The 15,596-nt window shown below is 39.0% G+C and overlaps 1 protein-coding gene and 1 long non-coding RNA gene across 10 annotated transcripts in view; one reads left to right on the top strand and one right to left on the bottom strand.

Moving 5' to 3' along the window:
* LOC148679883 (uncharacterized) overlaps nt 1-15,596 on the top strand; it is a 759,583-nt gene that overhangs the window by 602,251 nt on the left and 141,736 nt on the right. The window lies entirely within an intron of this gene.
* LOC101885658 (glutamate receptor ionotropic, kainate 2-like) overlaps nt 1-15,596 on the bottom strand; it is a 98,654-nt gene that overhangs the window by 29,016 nt on the left and 54,042 nt on the right. For all 9 annotated transcript variants that reach the window (XR_015942133.1, XR_015482321.2, XR_015482322.2 and 6 more), the window contains 3 exons: nt 12,695-12,876; nt 10,364-10,417; nt 6,693-6,866 (listed from right to left, as the gene is read on the bottom strand). Coding sequence is in view for 5 of the 9 variants with exons in the window: in XM_087247743.2 (XP_087103869.2) it covers nt 6,693-6,866; nt 10,364-10,417; nt 12,695-12,876 (410 nt within the window). In the remaining 4 variants the exon portion in view is untranslated. The remainder of the gene's footprint in view (nt 1-6,692; nt 6,867-10,363; nt 10,418-12,694; nt 12,877-15,596) is intronic.

The raw sequence follows: 15,596 nt of genomic DNA on the forward strand, positions 1-15,596 counted from the left end.
TATTGCTCGTTATTATACAAGCATTCAGATTAAAGTGCAACTCTCCTGGCAAGAGAATAAGATCATCTTTAAATTAGGGCTTTCAAATGATTTAAAAAATTAACGTAATTAATCACACTTTTTTTTGTAATTAATCATAATTAATCACGAAACGCCGTATTTATCACAGAAATAAAAACACAGGCATGTAAGTACCATTTGAATTTCAAAACAATCAATGCATTGCAAAAAATGCTGTTCTTACTTAGATTCTTTGTCTTGTTTCTAGTCCAAATATCTACAAATTCCTAAATCAAGAAGAATTTTGTACACAAGCAAAACATATTGTCCTGTTTTGAGAAATAATATGCCAATATTAAGTGAGTTTTTCCTTAAAACAAGCAAAATAATCTGCTAATGGGGTCAGCAAAATAATCTTACATCAAAACAAAAAACAAGATTAATTTGCTATACCCCCTTGGCAGATTATTTTGCTTGTTTTAAGGAAAAACTCACTTAATATTGGCATATTATTTCTCAAAACAAGACAATAAGTTTTGCTTGTCTAGAAAATTCTTCTTGATTTAAGAAATTTTAGATATTTAGACTAGAAACAAGCCAATAACAAACTCAAATGATTTCCATGATGAATTCTAAGTGGACCACACACACACACACACACACACACACACACACACACACACACACACACACACACACACACACACACAGACAATGCACACAGTGCAGTGCATGCGGTGAGCGAGGGATACCCTCACATTCATCAACATGCACGATCGTGTTCATCAAATTCGCATAAACTAAGCATTCTAAAGTAGTGCTGCATTTTACAAGCAAGGATTCTGACACAGCAACGTGAAGCTTTACAAAAGTTGCATGTAAGGGGGAAACATGTCAAACTTATGAAATGTGAGGGTTCATGGAAGCAGAGAATGGGGCGGTCTTTGACAGCTTGCGACTTCATCTGGCACTTTCACTACAGCACATTTACATGGACACCAATACTCCGCTTTGTTGATTAGGATAATACTGATAAAGAATCGAAAATGTAAGCAGCGATTTTTGATTACCTTAAAGGATCACGCGAGTCTCGAAATGCGGAGGTTTTTCCTTTCCGTTCGCCGGGCGGTATCAAATTCCATTTCAAGAGTTCACACTTAGCTGATAATCAATAAAGCGTATTTGGCATGCTGTCCCGGGGGAGAGCCCTGAGCTCGTAATATCCTCGAGCCCGGGGCTCCCTCCCATTAGAAGGGGGCGAGAGGGGAGTTCGAGGTCAGGTAGGTCTCGAGAACGCCCCCTGCTTGTCACCGTGAGAAGTGTGAACTAAGGTTGTATTGGGTGATAGTTTGTTTTAGTCGATTGGCTATGGTTTATGTTTTTGGACGGTGGGAGGAAACCGGAGAACCCGGGGGAAACCCACGCGAACACGGGGAGAACATGTAAACTCCGCACAGAAACACCAACCGGCCCGAAAGGTTGGACCGGCGGTGTTCTTGCTGTGAGGCAACAGTGCTAGCCACTGGGCCACCGTGTCGCCTGATCAGAAAAAAGGGGGAGGATGTAGGGGTGGAAAGGGGGGGGAGCTTCAAGACGAAGATAACTGGAGGGAAAAACTCAGGTTATTTATAATGCTTCCGTCCGTAATTATCTAATAGGGCTGATTACGGAGCTAATAAGGAGCCAGCCGTGTTGATTATAAGCACGTGATCCTCTCGAAATTAGTTTATGAATAAACCACACAAAAACATCCTGAATGGAAATCTACTGAATGAGAGTGAACTGCTGACCTACAGTCTAAAGATTTAAAATTAAACACCCGAAATCGCATGAAATTCTGGAGGAAAAGCAGTATAGTCTGGTGATGCCACATTAATTGTTTTATACGGAAACTTTCCTTCTAGATGCGCGTCCTTGGTCATCCATATTTCTTTGCACGTTAAACACACGCAGGGCCAGAGCAAGCTGAACAGGCGCTCTAGGTAAACGGCAATCACGCCGCCCTCAACCGAAAGTGACTGGTTCACGAATGAAAGTGAGGACCGTGAGGGAGGGGGTGGGTATAGCGGATGAATGTGAGCACCGGGGGGTTCGCTCACTATTCTGTTGCTCAAGGCAGCCGCCTAGGTCGCCTCTATGCACACGTTGTCCCTGTGAACACATGTCGGCCACAACAGAAAAATTGCGAAACTGCAACTGCATTATTTGCGTTATTTTTTTTTTTTTTTACGTGTTAAATTTTTCAAATTAATCACGTGCATTAACGCGCTAATTTTAACAGCCCTACTTTAAATATAATGCACTCTTTTCACATTTGCACGTTTCTCAGCAGCCAAAGTGGTCATAGTTGGCGGCGCAGGGCGCAGTGAATGGTAGAGCACAACAAATCATTCTTTTACAATCCTATTTGCTGAAATAATATGAGAAAAACTCCAGGATGGTGTTATCAAGACTTTCAGAAAGAGGAAAACAATAGTGTGAGACTGATAACGGCAGCCGGAAGAGAGAATTATGTCAGATTTACTGTCCCGCCCCTATACACACTGCATTCCTTATACTACTTTTATCTATAAGTATCTAAAATAATAATAATTCATTCATTCATTCATTTTCCTTCGGCTTAGTCCCGTTATTAATTAGGGGTCACCACAGCAGAATGAACCGCCAACTTATCCAGCACGTTTTTATGCAGCGGATGCCCTTCCAGCTGCAACCCATCTCTGGGAAACATCCATACACTCATACATTCACACACATACACTATGGACAATTTAGCCTACCTAGAGCACCCGGAGGAAACCCACGTGAACGCAGGGAGAACATGCAAACTCCACACAGAAACTGAGCCGAGGATCGAAGCAGCGACCCAGCGACCTTCTTGCTGTGAGGTAACAGCACTACCTACTGCGCCACTGCCTCACTCCAACATTTTTTGTTTTATATTTGGTGCAAGTTTATCAGCAAGAGACAACTTTGTTCTCTTTGACTCATTGGATGGAAACACGCACGAATATTTCATTCACAAACATTTGATGCAAAATTCAACTCAAATCTTTTGATGGAAACAGCTACTGTAAGCACCACTGAAGGTCTGCTTTCAGACGAGTGTGTGTTAGAGCATCTATTGTTCTGATTTCTCATCAGCTTTTTCATCTCTTTGTTTTTTAGATGACAAGCAACAAACCGCAAATGAACTTAGCGGCGCGCGCTCTGAGCTGATGTGGACGGGTAAGTAATCGTCCTCCTGCTAATGAATTCCATTATCTGTCCGTCTGATTGCATCTGAAGAGCAGCTTTACTCATGCAAATGAGAGCGGAGCGAGATCTCGCAGAGGGAAAGTCATAAACATCCGTAACTCTAATGAAGCGCTTCATCAGCTCTCGGCTTATTTATTATTTAGCCCAGTCCTTTATCTTCCCATATTAATAATAGTTCAGCCGGACAGATGATTTATTGGAGGTTTGAGAGCACAGTTCTCTGGTGGAGATTCACTTGATATCTGTGGGATTTTCCAGCAGGAGACAGTCAGCAACATGAATGCTATATATATATATATATATATATATATATATATGTGTGTGTGTATATAAGTTTTATATAATCTTTTTTAACACATTTCTAATCATAATAGTTTTAATAACTCCTCTCTAATAACTGATTTATTTTCTCTTTGTCATGATGACAGTAAATAATATTAGACTAGATATTGTTAAGACACTTCTATACACCTTAAAGTGACATTTAAAGGCTTAACTAGGGTAATTAGGTTAACTAGGCAGGTTAGGGTAATTAGGCAAGTTATTGTATAATGATGGTTTGTTCTGTAGACTATCAGAAAAAATAAAGCTTATTAGGGAATAATAGTTTTGTCCTTAAAATGGGTTTTAAAAAATTAAAAACTGCTTTTATTCTAGCCGAAATGAAACAAATAAGACTTTCTCCAGAAGAAAAAATATTATCAGACATACTGTGAACAATTCTTTACTCTCTTAAACACCATTTGGGAAATATTTTTGAAAGAAACAAATATTCAAAGGGGGGCTAATAATTCTATATATATATATATATATATATATATATATATATATATATATATATATATATATATATATATATATATATATATACATATATACACTACTGGTCAAAAGTTTAGGGTCAGTATGACTTTTAAATTATTTAAAATAAGCTTCTCCTGCTCACCAAAGCTGCATTTATTTAATAAAAAAATGTACAAATTGTAAAATTGGGAAATGTTATTGCACTATAAAATAGCTGTTCAAAAGTTTATAATTGAATAACTTATTTCAGGGATTTTAATAATGAATTTTCAGCTTCATTACTCCAGTCTTCAGTCACATGATCCTTTAGAAATCACTCTCATATTATTTATTGTTATTATCATTATTGGTAATAGGAATAAAAGCAATAATGTCTGGAGTGATAATTTTGTTTGAAACTACAAACAATAAGTAATAAATAAATATTTAAAAAACAAATATTTAACAATTTAACTTTTGTTTTACATTTAATAAATGTCACCTTGATAAACAGAATAGTTTTCTTGAAAAAAATAAATAAATAAAAATGACCCAAGTCTTGACCGTTAGTGCCTATATATACATATAGCAGTGAAAATAAGTATTGAATATGTCAACATTTTTCTTAGAACACATTTTTAAAGGTGCCGTTTACTTGAAATTTTCCCCAGATGTTGACAACAACCAACAAAATCCATATATGCAAACAAAACAAATCTGATCAGTTAAAAACTGAAGTTCTGTGTAATAAAATGAATTGACACAGGGGAAAAGTATTGAACACATGAAGAAAGGCAGGTGTAGTTTAGCAGTAAAAGCCCAGACAGCAGCTGAAATCTCTCAGTAGTTCTTCAGCAAGCCTCTGCTCTTCCTCAGTGTAAATGAAGATCAGCTGCTTCAGGCCAACATCTACATTAGCAGGAGGATGAAGATGAAGCCAGGGTGGACATTTTAGCAAGACAATGATCCAAAACACAGCCGAGGAGACTCTCAGATGCTTTCAGAGAAAGAAAACCAAGCTGTAGAATGGCCCAGCCAGTCACCTGACCCCAATCCAATAGAGAATACAGAGTAAAGCTCAGATCTGACAGACGAGACTCACAGAAGCATCAAGATTTTGACACTCTGTTGAAGTCTGTGAGAAACTCACACCTGAGATATGCATGAGGTTTCATTCTCCATATGAGAGGCGTCTTTAAGCTGCCAGAGAGAATAGATTTCAGCTGCTTTCACTGCCTAAATAGACCTCACTTTCTTCATGTGTTCAATACTTTTTCCCTTCGTCATTTCATTTTATTACACAGAACTTCATTTGTAAACTAATCAGATTTGTCATTTCATATTTGGATTTCTTTAGTTGTTACCAACATTTGATGAAAATTTCAGGTCAACGACACCTTTGGAAATATGTTTTCTGACAGAAGTGGTGACGTGTTCAATACTTATTTTCACTGCTGTAAGTCTATAAAACACAGTGCACTTCTGAGTGTTCTCTATGCACTTAAACACCACCCTACAATGATGAAAAACAATGTTTACTAGTGAATGCACCACATACTCATGTAGCACTACTTGTTGTCTTCAAACCTAAATACATTACATTTACATTTGTTGTATATTAGTTCAATTGAATAAATGAAAAATGAAGGAGAAATGCTTCAAATGTACCTGTATTTTGGATTGAGTGTGACATAATTATATATATTTTTAAATGTTAAGATGGCGAGACATTGGCGCAGTAGGTAGTGCTGTCGCCTCACAGCAAGAAGGTCGCTGGGTCCAGCCTCGGCTTAGTTGCCGTTTCTGTGTGGAGTTTGCATGTTCTCCCTGCCTTCGGATGGGTTTCCTCCGGATGCTCCGGTTTCCCCCACAGTCCAAAGACATGCGGTACAGGTGAACTGGGTAGGCTAAATTGTCCATAGTGTATGAGTGTGTGTGTGAATGTTTGTGTGTGGATGTTTCCCAGAGACGGGTTGCGGCTGGAAGGGCATCCGCTGCATAAAAACTTGGTGGATAAGTTGGTGGTTCATTCCGCTGTGGCGACCCCGGATTAATAAAGAGACTAAGCTGACAAGAAAATGAATGAATGAATGAATGTTAAAATAACCACAAACATATTTTTTTTAAGTGTAGGTTCAGAAATAACCTTATGACAAATGTTATTAGAGCACATTTGGCAGAGCGGAGCTGACTGCAGTGCATTCTGGGATTCCTGCATAAGCGAGGATCTTAGAGAGCTGATCTCAGTGTTTTGAACAGGATCTTAGTGATGCTCTCTAGGTTTCATGAAGGAGCGCGTGTGTGTGTCTTTAAACGGTTTCTCAAGTGCTCACATCTGTTTGTTCACGATCGGTGAGTGATGAAGGCTGCTCTGAACCACACACACACACACAATTTGAGAGAGATGAAAAGAACAAAAACACAAAGACGGATAAAGACTTTTCAAAAAGACGCATCATCCGCACTTCAGCATTCACCCACACACACACACACGCACACACACACACACACTCAAACTCACACACAGACAACCACACACAAACACACACACACACACACACTCAAACTCACACACAGACAACCACACACAAACACACACACACACACACACACACAAACTCACAATCACATATACACACCCACACACTGACCGTCATGAAGCCGTCCAGTAGGCCGGAGTCTGGTTTGGGTGGCGCCTGCAGTCTCTCCATTGACCATTTCTCAATGATGGAGGAAACCTGCGGACTCTCCGTGTTCAAAATGCGGAAACCGGTCATGTTGACACCGCTGAAGCGATACGGCTCCATATCCAGGGCGAACAGATCCTACACACACACACAGAAACAAACTTAAACACACCAACTATAGTGATTGATCTATTGTGGGGGTTCTACAGTTGCTATGGTAACACAACAACTATAGCGATTGATCTGTTGTGGTGATTCTACAGTTGCTATGGTAACACAACAACTAGTATTTGATCTGTTGTGGTGATTCTACAGTTGCTATGGTAACACAACAACTATAGTGTTTGATCTGTTGTGGGGATTCAACAGTTGCTATGGTAACACAACAACTATAGTGATTGATCTGTTGTGGGGATTCTACAGTTGCTATGGTAACACAACGACTATAGTGATTGATCTGTTTTGGTGGTTCTACAGTTGCTACGGTAACACAACAACTAGAGTGATTGATCTGTTGTGGTGATTATACAGTTGCTATAGTAACACAACAACTATAGTGTTTGATCTGTCGTGGGGATTCTACAGTTGCTATGGTAACACAACAACTATAGTAATCGATTTGTTGTGGTGGTTCTACAGTTGCTATGGTAACACAACAACTATTGTGATTGATCTGTTGTGGTGATTCTACAGTTGCTATGGGAACACAAACTCTACAGCAATTGATCTGTTGTGGTGATTCTACAGTTGCTATGGGAACACAAACTCTACAGCAATTGATCTGTTGTGGTGATTCTACAGTTGCTATGGGAACACAAACTCTACAGTAATTGATCTGTTGTGGTGATTCTATAGTTGCCATGGTAACACAACAACTATAATAATATAAACAAATGCCCAGTACTGTAGTTTTCTACAACCACAGGTAATATTATACTACAATACACCACAGTTTAACTAAATTATAATACTGTGTATCAGTTGACCATAGTTAATACTACAGTATTCTTCAGCATTAATTACATATTGTTGTGAAGGCTATAATGCATACACAGTAAAACACTATAGTTTTTACTATTAATTACTATAATATTGTTTATTTTAGGCATTTTCAACACAATTACTGCAGAAGCAAAACATCATTAATAATTCACTGGGGGTTTGTGTTACATCAGCAGCAGCGGTGTGAGACCAGTAAACTTGTTTTCCTTTGATTTAGGTTTGATCTTTCTGCTCGCTTGAATAATATTTGCCTTGTTTGAACCTCACGAAAACAGAAAACAAACACGGCACAAAACACAGCCCCTTCTTGAATAAATGCTCTCAAATCAAGACCATCCACTGGAGAAACAGAATCACTCTTGTTTACCAAACTAATTGATCACAATTAAATGTGTTTATGCTTTGAACAGGCTGTAGGAGAGTTCAGCAAAACAACCTTGCTTTACATTTAGAAGAAGAGTACTTTCTGATATCAAAACTGTTTGTTTATAACTGATGAGACTAACTTCTTAGCTATCTACAGAGCAGAACCACTAGCCTAGGATATGCTAACAATCAGGAAAAATAATGCTAGCAGCATAGTAAAACATGCTAACAACATTATAAGCATGCAAAGCTAGCGAACTCTAAAGTTTTAACGCTCTTGGATATGCTAGAGCATGCTGATTGCTAAGCATGGTAGCATCATGCTAATGTTAACATCATGCTAAGGCGTCCTCAAACAAGCTAGCGATGTCTGAAAGTTTTAAAGCTTTCAAATGTGCTGTGATATGCTGATTGCTAAGCATGGACATGTCTTGCTTATTCATGTTAACAACATGCTAAATACAAGCTAGCGATGTCTTAAGGTTTTAACAATTTTAAACCTGCTAAAACATGTTTACTGCTAACCATGGTAGCATCACCCTCATTTATGTTAACAGGATGTTAATTAAATAGCCATTAGGTAATGGTAGAACCATGCTATTTCATTGCTAGCATACAGGTAAAACATGTTAGATTAAGCTAGAAACATGTAAGTGCATGCTAGTGATATCTAATAAATATGAAATGTTAATTGCAACTACAAATTAGCAAACAATTCTAACAATAAATATAATAGAAACACAATAACAAAATGTTAAGCCATATAACCACTTCAATTTAGGTTAGCAAATACGCTAAAACATGTTTGCCTCAAGTTAAAACAAGCTAACAACATGATAATTTAGGGTGAAACATACTAATTTGTGATATCACTGTGTTAAATATGTTAGCTATGTGTGAAAACATGCTAACAACATAAAAATCTAAGGTAAACGCATGCTAATTCATGCTATCATTGTGTTAAAACATGTTACACTTGTTTAAAACAGGTTAAAACAAGTTAGCCACATGTAAAAACAAGCTAACAACATGATAATTTAAGGTGAAATCATGCTAATTCATGCCATCATTATGTTAAATATGTTAGCCATGTTTACAGCAGGTTAAAACATATTAGCCATGTGTGAAAACAAGCTTACAACATGATAATTTAAGGTGACACCATGCTAATTTATAGTGCTAAACATGTTATCCATGCTAAAAACTGGTTAAAACATGTTAGGCATGTGTGAAAACAAGCTAACAGCATGATAAGTTAAGGTGAAAACATGCTAATGCATGATATCATTGTGTTACACATGTTATTCGTGCTAAAAACTGGTTAAAACATGTTAGCCACATGTAAAAATAAGCTAACAACATAATAATTTAAGGTAAAACCATGCTAATTTATGCGATCAATGTGTTAAGCATGTTATCTATGCTAAAAACTTTCTAAAACATGTAAGCCACATGTATCATTGTGTTAAACATGTTAACCATGGTAAAACAGGTTAAAACATGTTAGCTACATGTGAAAATAAGTTAACAACATGATCATTTAAGGTGAAAACATGCACATTAATGCTATCATTGTTTTAAACATGTTAGTCATAATTAAAATTGGTTAAAACATGTTAGCCACAGGTAAAAACAAGCTAACAACATGATCATTTAAAGTGAAAACATGCTTATTCATGTTATCGTTCTGTTAAACATGTTAGCCAAGCTAAAACAGGTTAAAACATGTTAGCCACATGTGAAAACAAGCTAACAAGATGATAATTTAAGGTAAAAAAACATGCTAATTCATGCTATCATTGTGTTAAACATGTTAACCATGCTTAAAACAGGTTAAAACATGTCAGCCACATGTAAAAACAAGCTAACAACATGATCATTTAAGGTAAAAAACATGCTAATTCATGTTATCATTGTATTAAACATGTTAATCATGCTAAAACTGGTTAAAACACGTTAGCCATGTACTGATTTATGCAAGGAACAATTCTAGCAACATGTAAATTCAACAACATGTTACAACTCATGTTAGCCCAATGCCAGACCATGTTAGCAATTTGTTAAAACATGCCCTGAACTTGCTAATTCATGCTAGCAATGCTCTTTTTGAACTGTGACTCAACATAAGAATCACGTCTACGATTTTACTGGAAAACAGATCACATAAATTTACCTTAAAAAGAAAGAGTTGAGTCAGACTCCAAAATGAAAATGTAGTATTTTCTTCTATAATTAATAAATAATACGGTGTTTTATGAATAACTCACCAGTGTTGTAAAGATGTAATGATAATATTCTGTCACCATTCCCATTGAAAGAGCCTGCAGAAAAAAAATCAGATAATATCATGAATATTAATGGTTCAAACCAACTAGGTAAACTAGGCAAGCAGTTTTGTAGCCAGTCAGGAAAAGGGTGGGTTAAAAAGGGGGTAAATAATATTAACTTTAACATTATTATTATTATTATTATGTTAGCCAAACTAAAAGAAATAAGACTTTCTCCAGAAGAATATGCAACAGGAAACACTGTGGATACTATTGAGAGAATTATTATTTCACAGGAGGATAAATAATTTTAAATATATGACATATATTTGAACATGAGCGTGTCTGTCATGCACTGCACTGAAAAAGTGTTGCATGCAGAACTGTTGTAAACAATTTGTGTTGAATTTAAACAATCAAATGAAATTGAATAATGTTCAAATTAATTGGTTTGTTTAAATTCAACCTGAATAAATTGTTTACAACCCCTTAACGTGAAAAAATTGAGTAAATCCAAGGAATCATCTTTGAATAATTTTTTTCAGTGTCTATGTGATTTGCATATACAGTGATCTACATCAGAATCCTACAGAAAGACCTCCATCAGCGCTGCGCTTTTAATAAACGAGAGACGCTTTATCAGTGCTGCATCTTTAATCAGAGATCTTAAAGCCCCGCGGCCAAAACGCCGGCTTTAATTACATTCCCATTCTGGTTCGAGGCCTTTGTAATAATGTCACACTAATAGAATTTCTAACACTGAGATTTAACATGTGAATTATGATTGGAGAAGACGAGCCATCATCATTTATACCAGAGACGTGAATAAAAACCATGCTGAAACTGAGAATTAAATACCGCAAATATCAAATGACCAGAAAATAAGGACAAACTATTGGTAGAGCACTGGTAAACTACTGGTAAACTACATAGAGCACCCACTGCTATTAAAACACTAGTCTAGAGCACCATCTGCTGCTTGAAACTATTCTAGAGCACCATATGCTGTTAAAAATAAGCCTAGAGCGCCATCTGCTGTTAAAAAAAGCGAACCTAGAGCACCGTCTGCTGGTAAAAACTAACCTAAAGCACCATCTGCTGTAAAAAAAAAAAAAACTAGCCAAGAGTGCCATCTGTTGTTAAAAACTAGCCTACTAAAGTGTCATTTGCTGTTTAAAACTAGTCTAGAGCACTGTCTGCTGTTAAATACTAGCCTAGAGCACTGTTTGATGTTAAATACTAGCCTAGAGCACTGTTTGATGTTTTAAAACTAGCCTAGAGCATCATCTGCTGTTTAAAAACTAGCTTATACCGCTATCTGCTGTTAAAAATGAACCTAGAGCACCGCCTGCTGTTAGAAATTAGCCTAGAGCGCCATCTGCTGTTAAAAACTAACCTAGAGCACCTTCTGCTGTTAAAAGCTAGCCTAGAGCATCGTCTGCTATTAAAAACTAGCCTAGAGCACCATCTGCTGTTAAAACTAGCCTAGAGCACCGTCTGCTGTTAAAAACTAGCCTAGAGTACCATCTGCTGTTAAAAGCTAGCCTAGAGCACCGTCTGCTGTTAAAAACTAGCCTAGAGCACCATCTGCTGTTAAAAACTAGCCTAGAGCACCGTCTGCTGTTAAAAACTAACCTAGAGCACCTTCTGCTGTTAAAAGCTAGCCTAGAGCACCGTCTGCTGTTAAAAACTAGCCTAGAGCACCATCTGCTGTTAAAACTAGCCTAGAGCACCATCTGCTGTTAAAACTAGCCTACAGCACCATCTGCTGTTAAAAACTAGCCTAGAGCACCGTCTGCTGTTAAAAACTATCCTAGAGCACCGTCTGCTGTTAAAAACTATCCTAGAGCACCATCTGCTGTTAAAACTAGCCTAGAGCACTGTCCGCTGTTAAAACTAGCCTAGAGCACCGTCTGCTGTTAAAACTAGCCTAGAGCACTGTCCGCTGTTAAAAACTAGCCTAGAGCGTCGTCTGTTGTTAAACCCTAGCCTAGAGCACCATTTGCTGTTAAACCCTAGCGTAGAGCGACATCTGTTGTTAAACACTAGCCTAGAGTGCCATCTGCTGTAAAAAAAATAGTCTAGAACGCCGTTTGCTGTAAAAAAAAATAGCCTAGAGCGCCGTCTGCTGTAAAAAAATAGCCTTGAGCACCGTCTGCTGTTAAAAACTAGCCTAGAGCGCCGTCTGCTGTTAAAAACTAGCTTAGAGTGCCATCTGCTGTTGAACACAAGCCTAAAGCACCGTCTCGTTTTTCCACAGCTCTAGTAATTAATAAAGTACATTTCTGTGTGAACTGCCCCCTTAATTATAAAGAGGAAATGCTTTTTGACCTGTTTGAGGATCCACGCGGCCATCTCGTGGCTGCAGTCGAAGATGACGTGGAACTCCTTGGCTTTCTTCATCTCCTTCAGCAGCGGTTTGGCATCCTTGGTGTCGGCGGCGAGCTGTCGGATCTTCAGCCGGATGTTGTATCTGGACGGAGCTTTAATGAGCTCCTGCAGGCGGATCAGACCTGCGGGACACAACAGCAGAACGCTGAGCGAGCACTACAGCAGATCCATATCTGACAGCACACAAAACACACTCGCAAACACCACACCGATCCATACATTCACACTCCATTTCTGCAGCGGAGACACGCTCCGGCTTAGAGGAGAGCTTAAGAGAAACGCTTGATTCGCATGTTCATTAAAGAGAAATGCAGGGGGTCTTCATTCATTCATTCATTCATTCATTTTAGTTTCGGCTTAGTCCCCTTATTAATCAGGGGTCGCCACAGTGGAATGAACCACCAACTTATTCAGCCAATTTTTTAAACAGGGGATGCCCTTCCAGCTGCAACCCAACACTGAGAAACACCTATACACACTCATACATTCATACACTGCAGCCAATTGAGTTCATCAGTTCCCCTGTAGCGCATGTGTTTTGACTGTGGGGGAAACTGGAGTAACCGGAGGAAACCCACGCCAACACGGGGAGAACATGCAAACTCCACACAGAAACGCAAACTGACCCAACCGGGACTCAAACCAGCGACCTTCTTGCTGTGAGGCGATCATGCTACCCACTGCGCCACCGTGACACTGCATGGGGTTTTTCCTCACTGAAATGTTTTGAATGTGTGTGTGTGTGTATGTGCATGCGTGCGTGTGTGCATGTGCATGCGTGCGTGTGTGCATGTGTTTGTATCGTTGTGTATGCATGTGTGTATGGGTGTCTGTGCATGTGTGTGCGCATATCTGTGTGTACATACGTGCATGTCCAGGTGCATGTGTTTGTGTCTTTGTATATGTGTGTGTGTTTGTGTGTGTAAGTGTATATGCATGTGTGTGTGTTTGTGTGTAAGTGTATATGCATGATTGTGTGTGTGCATGTGTGTTTGTGCGTGTGTATACATGTGTTTGTTTATGTGTGTAAGTGTGTGTATACATGGTTGTGTGTGTATGCATGTGTGTCCATGTTTGAGTGTCTGTGTGCATGTCCATGTGTAAATGTGTGTGTGTGTTTATGCATGATTGTGTGTGTGTGTGTGTTTGTTTACATATGTGTGTGTTGTGTGTGTAGGCTATGTATGTGTCTGTGTGTGTAAGTGTGTATGCATGTGTGTATCTGTGTCTGTAAGAATGTGTGCAAGTGTGTATGCATGTGTGTGTGTTTCAGTGTCTGAGTGCATGTCTGTGTGTGTGTGTGTGTGTGTGTGTGTGTGTGTGTGTGTGTGTGTAATTCTGTTTATGTGTCTGTGCATGTGTGTATGTGATTGTGATTATGGTCACGTGTGTGTGTGTTGGTCAGGTATGCAGTGTTGTGGTCAGATGTGTGTCTCCGCTGGGAAGCGTTTGATTGCAGCAGTGCATCCTGGGATACTTAGAGGGAGGGGCTGCGCTGCGCCTTCATGTGACCTTAACGACGGGTAACTAATGGTCGCCTGGCAACTGCTGACTTTACTACTCTAGGTGAGATTGAGGACATTAGTAAAAGATGAAGTAACACAGACACACACACACACAGACACACACACACAGACACACACACACACACACACACACTTTGCTTATTACATACACAGTCACCAGCCACACACGCACATTCACACACTGCACTCTCCTCATCTCACATACACACATACACTGCCTTCTCCTCATCTCATTCACACACACACACACTGCTCATTAGCGCTCCGTCATTAATAGCGGCGTTTGATGACGTTTGTCTGTAATCACACTAATTGAATGAAAGCAGGAGCTGCAATCATTTGTTTGAATTAGGAGTCAGTAAACACTCCACGACCACACACACACACACACACACACACACACACACACACATTCTGACTGAATCACCCCTGCTGCAGTGTGTGTGTGTGACAAAGAGTGAGTGAGTGTGTGTGTAAAATCTCAGAAAAGGCTGGCCCGGTGGCTCAGTGGTCAGCACTGTGGCCTCACAGCAAGAAGGTTGCTGGGTCAGTTGGCATTTCTGTGTGGAGTTTGCATGTTCTCCCCGTGTTGGGTTTCCTCCGGGTTCTCCCACAGTCCAAACACACGCGCTATAGGGGAATTGATTAACTCAATTGTCCATAGTGTATGAGTGTGAATGTGAGTGTATGTGGCTGTTTCCCAGTACTGGGTTGCATATTTCTAAAGGTGCTGTTGACTTGAAATTTTCCCCGGATGTTGATAACCAAAGAAATTTAAATATGCAAAGAAAACAAATCTGATTAGTTTACAAATGAAGTTCTGTGTAACAAAATTAAATGACGAAGGGAAACACTGCTGAACACATGAAGAATAGAAGATCAGCAGTGAAAGCCCAGACAGCAGTTCTTCAGCAACCAGTAGTTCTTCAGCAAGCCTCTGCCCTTCCTCGGTGTAAATGAAGATCAGCTGCTTCAGGCCAAAATCTACATTAGCAGGAGGATGAAGATGAAACCAGGGTGGACATTTCAGCAAGACAATGATCCAAAACACAGCCGAGGAGACTCTCAGATGCTTTCAGAGAAAGAAAATCAAGCTGGCCCAGCCAATCACCTGACCCCAATCCAATAGAGAATACAAACTAAAGCTTAAATCTGATAGACTATACTCACAGAAGCATCAAGATTTTGACTTTCTGCTAACGTCTGTGAGAAACTCACACCTAAGATATGCATGAGTTTTTCATGATTATTATCATCAACTGTCCCTCAGGCAATCCACCTCATGAACACTTGATAATAATAATTATTATGAAACC

Source organism: Danio rerio, chromosome 4 (assembly GCF_052040795.2).
Source record: "Danio rerio strain M-AB ecotype USA chromosome 4, GRCz13ab, whole genome shotgun sequence".
Lineage (NCBI taxonomy): Eukaryota > Metazoa > Chordata > Actinopteri > Cypriniformes > Danionidae > Danio > Danio rerio.